The 10,828-nt window shown below is 27.9% G+C and overlaps 2 protein-coding genes across 3 annotated transcripts; both read right to left on the reverse strand.

The window, feature by feature from the left end:
• Nucleotides 1-364: 364 nt before the first annotated feature.
• Nucleotides 365-3,692, reverse strand: LOC119612331 (DNA-binding protein K10). The gene is made up of 2 exons (XM_037968125.1): nt 2,342-3,692; nt 365-1,294 (listed from the first exon to the last, which is right to left on the reverse strand). Exons 1-2 carry the CDS (start codon nt 3,359-3,361, stop codon nt 1,205-1,207), a joined length of 1,110 nt encoding a protein of 369 aa, XP_037824053.1. The 5' UTR covers nt 3,362-3,692; the 3' UTR covers nt 365-1,204.
• A 525-nt stretch (nt 3,693-4,217) lies between these two features.
• Nucleotides 4,218-8,185, reverse strand: LOC119612332. Of its 2 annotated transcripts, none has more exons than XM_037968127.1 (7): nt 8,022-8,185; nt 6,787-7,867; nt 6,051-6,541; nt 5,529-5,866; nt 4,920-5,430; nt 4,593-4,856; nt 4,218-4,466 (listed from the first exon to the last, which is right to left on the reverse strand). In XM_037968127.1, the coding sequence occupies exons 1-7, from the start codon at nt 8,079-8,081 to the stop codon at nt 4,218-4,220; spliced, it is 2,994 nt and encodes a 997-aa protein (XP_037824055.1). In that variant the 5' UTR covers nt 8,082-8,185. The 2 variants fall into 2 exon arrangements, with proteins under 2 accessions (XP_037824055.1, XP_037824054.1); XM_037968126.1 differs by having other exon boundaries at nt 6,700-7,867.
• Nucleotides 8,186-10,828: the final 2,643 nt, after the last annotated feature.

Genomic DNA, 10,828 nt, shown 5'->3' on the forward strand with positions numbered 1-10,828 from the left:
TAGATTGTTGCAAAAAGGAAAAAAAGAACAAGCCAAAATTAGCATAGCATTTGTAAAAACGTAATAATTGTTTTTTACGAAAAAAAATATATTTAGCATGAGATAATTTTAACTTGTTTTTCTTTATCTTCTTCAAATATGTTGGAAAAATTAAGACAAACAATACAAATTTAAAAAGAGCTCTTCATTTGTTGCCACCATCATCAAAACAAATTTGTTACAAGCAAAAAAAGTAGGAGTTAATTATTATGCAGTTTCTTCACTCCTTAAGGGTAACTTAGTTTTTCAACAAAATTTTTTTAAAAAATAATCGTATATCTAACGGTTTTGTCAGGACAAATTTGAAAAAGAAAACCGTCAAATATTACGTTTAGCAAAAGATAAGCAAATTTATTTTAATTTACAATTTTCAAACACACTAATTTAGTTGTAACATTTGGTTGCTTTTCAAAGAGTTATTAAATTAGTTTTCACCAATGTTTTACAAATAATGAGTAGTATACAATACATATTTCAAAAAATAGCAAAAAACTATGTTATTAGTATTTATATTATGATTTTTAAATTGTTCTTCAAACTTTAGAATTTAATAAATAGTTACTCTTGTTCAGTTTACAAATTTATTATAATTATTATATAGATAGAGAGAGTTTATGTTTATGTAAACACAAATCATCATCATCATCAAAAATTTAGGACTTAAATTTATTAATATTTATTTTATTTAATCTTTGTATATAATAATTTCTTTTATCAGTTAAACAGCAAAGTGCTGCACTTAAAACAATTGCAGTTTCTTTTTAGTTTGCAAAAAAATGATGTTAGAAAACATCATCCATTTATCATTATTTGTTGGTTTTAAGATTTGTTGTTACATTTAATTAATTATTTTTATTTTATTATTAATAAATAGACAGAGACACATTAATTATTATTAATATTTTAAAGTTGTTGGTTTTTTTAAGTTTAAGCATTTAAAGTTCTTAATTCGAAAATACTTCATCTTTATTTTTACTATAATTATTTGATGCTTCGACTCTATTTTAAGAAAAAAAGAGATGTAAGTGGGGTGGTGGTTGATTATGTATTGTTTAATTTGTTTTTTACTTTTTTGTTTATTATTTGATACTGAAGCTCTCTACTACTTTTAAAAAATACTTTTTCAAAAAGTTTTTTTTTTTCGTATTTACTCGTGTTAAATCATTTAAACTGTTTTAGTTTTAGTATCATTTGATTTTGCTTCTTTTTTATCGTCCTTTTTGGTTGTATTATTTGTTTGTTTGTCTTTTTCATCCTGTAAAAAGTTTTATTCAAAAGAAAATTAAAAATGAAAATTAACCTTTTTCTTGTTAACTTTTTGTTTAGTGTTAATAAAAAAAAAGAAAAATAAAAAGAAATAGATTAAAAATGTAGGTGCAGTAAAAAAGTAATAAAGAATATTAAAAGTTTAAAAATGTCCGCCCTAAACCAAACCTAATTGGTCAAAATTGGGGAACGATAAATTGTCGAAAATCGAAGAGGATTTGGGAAATATTTACATCGGTATTCGCTTAATGTATATCTTATCTACCTATCTATCTATCTATCTATCTATCTATCTATCTATCTATCTATCTATCTATCTATCTATCTATCTATATATATATATATATCTACCTATCTATCTATCTATCTATCTATCTATCTATCTATCTATCTATCTATCTATCTATCTATCTATTTGTCTATCTATATATCTATCTATCTATCTATCTATCTATCTATCTATCTATCTATCTATCTATCTATCTATCTATCTATCTATCTATCTATCTATCTATCTATCTATCTATCTATCTATCTATCTATCTATCCATCTATCTATTATCTATCTATCTATCTATCTATCTATCTATCTATCTATCTATCTATCTATCTATCTATCTATCTATCTATCTATCTATCTATCTATCTATCTATCTATCTATCTATCTATCTATCTATCTATCTATCTATCTATCTATCTATCTATCTATCTATCTATCTATCTATCTATCTATCTATCTATCTATCTATCTATCTATCTATCTATCTATATATATATCTATGTAATTCCTTTAATAAAATTTTTAGATAGATTCCTCTCGCATCACAAAAAGGACTTACAATGTTGTCAACAACTTTCTAGCAGTTCATTACTAACACACTATTTGTGCAATAAACCTTTTCTTTTTATTTTCCTTCATTTCGAAATTGTATGTTAATGCAAAGATTATTTTATATAATACAAGATATAAAAATCATAGACAAATTTACGACTTAGTAACGGAAAACCAAAAAACAAATTAAGGACTCAACTTACCTTTGCTTTAACTGCAGCAGCCTCTTTCTTTAAATACTCTTCACGAGCAGCCTCATACATTGCTACAAATTTATCACGTTGTACCTTGAATTGAGCAAACAGTTCATCATCTTTATTGCCTTTCAGACGATTTTCAATATCGACTTTTTTGTCATGCTCCCCACGTATCTCATCATTTACCCATGGTTTATCTAATGGATACTGATTGATTAGGTTCTTTAAAGTTTTAATGGTACTCTTGCCTTTCGTAACTTTTTTGTTAACTTTGCCCTTTTTGTTAATTTTACCAGGGCCGGCTATGGGGGCGCTAAAGGGGACGGGTGGCATACCGCGTGCCATACGGGGCGGCAGCATAGGGGGCATGGGTGGTGGCATAGGACCATTACCGCGTCTCAAAAATGGTGGTGGTACAGGTGCACCCATGGGTGGTAGAGGAGGACCACCACGACCCATTGGTGGCATCGGCGGTATCATGGGTGGCTGGAAACCCATTGGTGGTGGTATTTGTGGGCCCATGATACCCATTCCCCGCGGACCACCCATGGGTCCCATCAAACGACTACTCCTGCGATTACCCATAGGCTGGAAATTGCGTCCTGCACCACCACCATTAAAACGTTGATTCATTGGTCCCCCACCTTGTTGATTCTTATTTTTCCAATTGCCACCACCATTCTGTTGTCCCATCTGTTGTTGTGTCTGTGGTTTATTTCTCTGTTTGTTTTTGTTATTCTTCTTTTTATTGTTTTGGCCTGCTCCTGTGCCGGCCGCATTAGCATTACCATTGGCATTCTTATTGTTAGCAGCAGACCCATTACCTGTCGCATTATTTGACAAAGTCGGTGGTGTGGGTAAATTAAAATCTAAATAACCAGGATTGTCAGGTATTTGACTGACATTAAACATGGGGTTATTGAAATTTTGCATCATCGGTGGTTTTAAGGGTGGTTTCTTATATGGCATTTGTCTCTGCTGCTGATTGACTCTGCCATTTTGTTGGAAATTCTTCTTCGATACCATTTTAGTTTTTATTTGTTTTTGCTTTTAATTGTTCCGTATTTCTTCTTTTTTTCTCTAGAATTGTACTTTTCAATTGCACCAACAACCTTCAATATGTGTATTTGTTGTCTTGTCTTTGAAATTTTCAAAAGTAAATAAGAATTTGTTTATATTTAAAACTAATAAATAGGTGGATTTTATTGTTTGATAAGATGTTACTTTAAATATTTGTTTAGTTAAACTATTTGATATTTGTTTTTACTTCTTTTTTCACACAAAAAACTGTAATATTTTTTCTTTCTTCACAACATAGTCACGAAATACCAAAATGTCTGCTTGATGAAAAAAAAAACGCAGTTAGATAATTTTGCTGAATATGGAGGGTTGTATTTAAAGGTAAGTTGTCATATGTTGCGACGCTGTGTTGTTTGTGGCAGAGAAAAGTAATAGAGAGGAACAGAAAGGAATGAAATAGTTTAGAAACCTTAAGAACGTTAAATTTTTGAAAATGTAATGGAAGCAAACATTGTTTATTGATAGATAGATAGATAGATAGATAGATAGATAGATAGATAGATAGATAGATAGATAGATAGATAGATAGATAGATAGATAGATAGATAGATAGATAGATAGATAGATAGATAGATAGATAGATAGATAGATAGATAGATAGATAGATAGATAGATAGATAGATAGATAGATAGATAGATAGATAGATAGATAGATAGATAGATAGATAGATAGATAGATAGATAGATAGATAGATAGATAGATAGATAGATAGATAGATAGATAGATAGATAGATAGATAGATAGATAGATAGATAGATAGATAGATAGATAGATAGATAGATAGATAGATAGATAATTAATTTATGTTTTATTTGGGACATCTACATAAAGACAAATTTCGCTAGTATTAATTTTATTCAATTCATTTATGACTTCTTTACAAATTTCCGTATCTTGGTTCAATCTAGCATATTTCCAACATTCTAGAGCATTATAATTTTTGCCACATTTTAGATTAATAAGCGCCAGATAAGCCCAAGTATTCGGCATATACATGCCATATTGAGTACTCAAGGCAAAGTATTTTGCAGATTCATCTAATTGACCAAGCTGTCAAAAGAGTAAAAAGAAATCGAATTCTAAAACTATTAATATGAGTAAGGTAAAAATAACTGGTTATTTAAGAATATAGTATGTATGTTTTCTATTAAGGGCTTTAATTTTAAATATACTTACATAGTAAGAAGCTTTTCCATTTTCAATAGCCGCCACCATACAATTAACATTTTCTTTACAAAAAGTACGAAAAATCTGTCTAGCTTCCTCATACCTTTGCTCTTCCATCATGGTATAGGCATAGCGCCATAAACCTAATTGATAAAGTTTCAAGTCTTTCAAATCTTCTAATTCTGTCAACTTTTGATACTGATTGATAGCAGCTGGACTATTAGCTTCTTTTAAGTATTCCAAATTACCATTAACTAGAGCTAACACTGCACTCTAAATTATTTTATAACTAAATTAAGGATTTTTCAAAATTTTAATTTTCAAAAATATATATACCATATGCAAGGAATTTATTAGTTTATCCACTGAAAATGTTTTTAACGAGAACTTCTCCAGATTATTGTTTAAAATCGTAAATGTACTTGATACAAAATATCTTTCAATTTCCATACATTCTTCCGCTATTTCGGCAAAAACCCATTCGGCAAAATTATATAAACCCAAACGCAATAGTGTCTCAAAAACTTTAATATAGTTTTGACCTTTTATTGATTTTAATTTCATTTTATGAGGCATATAGATTTCCCAACGACTCTTGGGTATAAAATCCAATTTAACAAATAAACGATTATAAAGATTTTCGTACTTCCAGCGACAATATGCCATGCCGGGTGCATAATTATATTTTTTATATACGCAATATAATAATATCCAGCCCGTTAATGATTTTGGATTGTGATTCATATTATGTTTGATTAAAGCTTTTATTAAAAACTCTTCGGCGTTGGAAGATTCTTCAGGATCTTGTAATTGTAATTTATAGTTAACATAAATTTGAATTAGTTCACTGTATTGTTGATTAGAAAATTGAAATGGATTTGAGTGAGATTAGATAGAAAATAAAATAATATATAATAATATTTTTTTAAAATTTTTTTAACTTACGCAAATATTTCCGCCTGATTATCTTTTTCATCTAAGGGTTTATCTAAATATGCTTTAACTAACTCAAAGTTTTGTCTTTCAATATCATATAAAAACACGTAAAAGTCCAATATTAAATTATTAGAATATTCTGAGCGTAATTTATTCGTAATAAATTCGGCCATTTCTATATTCCCTCCCACTTCGTATAAATATTTAGCCATACTCATGTTTGTTAGCATAGCAGTTTCTATAGCGTTCATTGTTAGAAGACAATCTTCCAGATCGTTGAAACCACATTTATTTAGGTAATTATTAATACGAGACATCAATTCACGATAAACCTTAGTTAGAAGATTCTTAAAAAAATATTAAGTTTAAATAACAATAATTTTGAATTGCATGAATAACAGTAGATTAACTAATCTGATTATTAATTTAAAAACAGACTCTGTTAAGTGTTACTTTATATTTTCAGAAGTATTCGAATATCTTCTAGATATATTCGTATAACAAATCTGTTTTTAAATGTGCAACTCTTACCGTAAATTCAATATTAGTTTTTGTTGACGTTTTTATATTAAAATCACATGCAACCAATTTCATTATTTTATTAGCTAGATTGCCCAACTGATGGCAAAAATATTCATTATCATCATTCAAGGTTTTAATTTGATTTATAATCATATAATCCAATATTTCGCGTATTAAATCATCAAAATCTCTATAATTTTCTTCGCATTTGATGGCCAAATCTTTCTGGGTAGTTTTTGTTAATATTGTGGTCGTACAATGACTATATTTATGCCGTTTGGACTTATGTCCAGTTGGTTGATTCATTTCTTGTATAGGATTGGTTATAGGCGAATGTAGACAAAATTGTATAATAGCGAAGGGTATATTTTTGTCGGTCAGCTCTTGAGCATTGGACTTATTTCGACTTTTACGTTTGTCTTTAGGATTTTTTATAGCGTCTTTTTGAGAAACTTGGAAATTTGGTGGCCTTAAATCAATGGCAAAAGGGACTATTCTCACTGTATAATTAAAAGAAATATGATTTAGTTGGTACATACATCTGGAATATTTTACAAAAAATGTTACTAGGTCTACACCAAAAATATAAATTCATTACTTTTTATAAAAGACAAATTAAAGAAGAAAACTGAGTTAACAGAGAATTTCAAAAACAAACCGTTTAATTTTTTTTTGTTCTTACAAAATTTGAAATGGACTTGGCACATTTTGCTCATTAAGCTACCAGTAAAAATGATTGTCTTACCTTCCGGATACATAAATATCGACAAATCTATATAACCTTGTAATAAAACTATATTTTCCTCCCGTTCTTTATAGATTTCAAGAATAATCTGATATTGATTTAGGGACAATATCTGTTCCAATGTTTTTTGCATTATATCCGTCAATATATAACGATGCATTGAATTACTAATTAAGGCAAAATCTTCTGTTATATTTATATTTTCAATATTTAATTGCACATTTTCTGTGCAGAAAAGATTGTTGAATAAATGGTGTAAATGAAATTTCGAATCCGTTGCTATGCCCATACTATTGCTATTTTCGATTTCTTTATTTTTCAGCGATTCCCATTTTTTCGATAAGTTTTGCAAGGAAATAACGTCTTTGTAAAATGTTGTAAATTTACAAATAAATATTTTATCAAATACATTATTTTCATTGGGAAATTTGGATATAAATGAAATTTTTGCCACCAAATCATCACAATCTTCCATAAGCTCTTCGTTAATATTATAAAGAGAACCGAAATTTATAAAGAGGACATTTGTAAATTCAACATTTTTCAAAAGTGGATGTAAGGAATATATTTCCCATACGGTTTTCCAAGTCATGGTTTCAGCGTAAGTTTTCAAGGGATACAAATATATGGTATCAATACCATGACTACGTTTTTTATTAAAATATTCCATTACATCAATGAAACCCTGAGCTATTGGTACACATTCGCTACTTTCATCTTTTTCTTCTTCGGAGATAACTTGCTCTGAAAGTTGGGAAGTATTTGACAATCTTTTAGTATAAATATATAGGGTGAGAATAATTGGCGCATCACTTAGATTTGTTATATCCTGTAAACTATCTTGTTCTATGGTAATGCTAAATGTAGGTTTTTCATTTTCGAACTGGTCCACTTGTATCACATTTCTTGTCATAAAATGATCACTTAAGGTTGTTATGGTATTATATTGATGTTCAACTTCAATTTCCAACTTTCCATCCAAACGAATATCATCGGATGGATATGTTATGGATTTGGGATGTAAATATAAAAATACACGTTGTGGCAAAATTGTAGTTCTTTGCGGTTCTTTAATGCATTCCTATTGGAAATATATAATTGATTAAAATATTAATGTTTTACAAGTTCATTGGCGGTATTTTCCAAAGTTCAGATAATGTCCGATTTTTATAAAAAATACTTTGACTTTCCTGCCGCATATCTGTTATTGACTATTACTTAAAACTAAAACTTACCGAAATTCTAGATTTTCTTAATTTTTTTAACGACTTCGGCTTTTCCTTTGATACACTCATTTGAAGGTACAATGAAAATCAAATGTAAGAAGATATTTTCTTAAAAAAATATTTTATCTGTAATAAAAATAATGAAATTTGTATGACAAATTAGTAACTTAGGGTTTACAGAGATTAAGAAAGTGTTCCTAATTTAATGTTACCCAACAATAACTTTATGAAGATAAACTTGCAAGATGTCAAAACCATCGAATATTAATTAAAATCCCAGATTTTTAAATTGAAAAATAGTCCCTAAAATGTATCTAATCTAATCTATCTATCTATCTATCTATCTATCTATCTATCTATCTATCTATCTATCTATCTATCTATCTATCTATCTATCTATCTATCTATCTATCTATCTATCTATCTATCTATCTATCTATCTATCTATCTATCTATCTATCTATCTATCTATCTATCTATCTATCTATCTATCTATCTATCTATCTATCTATCTATCTATCTATCTATCTATCTATCTATCTATCTATCTATTCTATCTATCTATCTATCTATCTATCTATCTATCTATCTATCTATCTATCTATCTATCTATCATTATCTATCTATCTATCTATCTATCTATCTATCTATCTATCTATCTATCTATCTATCTATCTATCTATTCTATCTATCTATCTATCTATCTATCTATCTATCTATCTATCTATCTATCTATCTATCTATCTATCTATCTATCTATCTATCTATCTATCTATCTATCTATCTATCTATCTATCTATCTATCTATCTATCTATCTCTATCTATCTATCTATCTATCTATCTATCTATCTATCTATCTATCTATCTATCTATCTATCTATCTATCTATCTATCTATCTATCTATCTATCTATCTATCTATCTATCTATCTATCTATCTATCTATCTATCTATCTATCTATCTATCTATCTATCTATCTATCTATCTATCTATCGATCTATCTATCTATCTATCTATCTATCTATCTATCTATCTATCTATCTATCTATCCTATCTATCTATCTATCTATCTATCTATCTATCTATCTATCTATCTATCTATCTATCTATCTATCTATCTATCTATCTATCTATCTATCTATCTATCTATCTATCTATCTATCTATCTATCTATCTATCTATCTATCTATCTATCTATCTATCTATCTATCTATCTATCTATCTATCTATCTATCTATCTATCTATCTATCTATCTATCTATCTATCTATCTATCTATCTATCTATCTATCTATCTATCTATCTATCTATCTATCTATCTATCTATCTATCTATCTATCTATCTATCTATCTATCTATCTATCTATCTATCTATCTATCTATCTATCTATCTATCTATCTATCTATCTATCTATCTATCTATCTATCTATCTATCTATCTATCTATCTATCTATCTATCTATCTATCTATCTATCTATCTTATCTATCTATCTATCTATCTATCTATCTATCTATCTATCTATCTATCTATCTATCTATCTATCTATCTATCTATCTATCTATCTATCTATCTATCTATCTATCTATCTATCTATCTATCTATCTATCTATCTATCTATCTACTATCTATCTATCTATCTATCTATCTATCTATCTATCTATCTATCTATCTATCTATCTATCTATATCTATCTATCTATCTATCTATCTATCTATCTATCTATCTATCTATCTATCTATCTATCTATCTATCTATCTATCTATCTTATCTATCTATCTATCTATCTATCTATCTATCTATCTATCTATCTATCTATCTATCTATCTATGTAAAAGAAAAAGAAAAAAAAAAAACAAATCCTTTAATTAAATACAAAAATAAACTATAAATATGAATATTCCAAACAAAATTTTAAGCAATTTCAATGAAATTTCTCCAATGATACTAAGTTATCCGTTGTCGTTAATTTATATGAACATTCGCTCATTACGGAAAAACTTTTCCACATTCCTTGCAACAATATATAAAATAATTAACCACATACAACTTATAATCTTTGTCGAAACAAATATATCTGATGCCGAAAGTGACCTGTTCAAGATAAATGGGTTTAATTCTCTCTTTATAAATAGAAAAGATGAGGATGGAAATTGTAGAGGAGGAGGCGGTGTAATGGTTTACATTAAAGATAGTCTCACCTACACTCAAATCCCATTGCAAACACAATCATTTGAAAATATAAGAGTAGATTTAAACGTAAACAATAATATGATTTCCCTTATATCTGTTTATCGACCCCCTTCCCTTAACGTTAATGCTTTCATTACAGAACTTGATGAAACAATAAATAATATAAACAAAAAACAAGAGATAATACTTGTTGGAGACATGAATGTTGATATTAAAAAAGAGAATATTACAACAACAAACTACCTTAATATGATTATGTCGAATGGGTTAAAATGCATGATAAAAGAAGTTACACGTGAAGATATAAACAATAACACAAACACGTGCATTGATCATCTGTTCGTTAAATGTAAACAAAAAAACTCAAGCCCATATGCAGTAGTGGTAACAACAACAATATCGGATCATTACTCTCTATTTTATAGTAATAGTCAAAACAAAGAAGAAAAATCAAGTCAGGGTTCGAAAAACAATAATAATTCTCAGGGATCGTGTATAAACAGTTATAAAGTTAACAAATTAATACAACATACAAATTGGAATGCGATTATAAATCAAAACTCAAGCACTAATGATATATATGAAAATATACAAAATAAATTTAGTGAAATTTATGAAAAATCA

Source organism: Lucilia sericata, unplaced genomic scaffold (genome assembly GCF_015586225.1).
Source record: "Lucilia sericata isolate MDLA Ls3-8-SP2 unplaced genomic scaffold, ASM1558622v1 Contig001651F_arrow, whole genome shotgun sequence".
Lineage (NCBI taxonomy): Eukaryota > Metazoa > Arthropoda > Insecta > Diptera > Calliphoridae > Lucilia > Lucilia sericata.

Coding starts and splice junctions, on each gene's coding strand:
- LOC119612332 (XM_037968126.1), bottom strand. CDS start 8,081: ATGAGTGTATCAAAGGAAAAGCCGAAGTCGTTAAAAAAATTAAGAAAA. Junction 7,868..8,021: donor TAAGAAAATCTAGAATTTCG/GTAAGTTTTAGT, acceptor TATTTCCAATAG/GAATGCATTAAAGAACCGCA. Junction 6,542..6,699: donor GAACAAAAAAAAATTAAACG/GTTTGTTTTTGA, acceptor TTAATTATACAG/TGAGAATAGTCCCTTTTGCC.
- LOC119612331 (XM_037968125.1), bottom strand. CDS start 3,361: ATGGTATCGAAGAAGAATTTCCAACAAAATGGCAGAGTCAATCAGCAG. Junction 1,295..2,341: donor CTGCTGCAGTTAAAGCAAAG/GTAAGTTGAGTC, acceptor AACTTTTTACAG/GATGAAAAAGACAAACAAAC.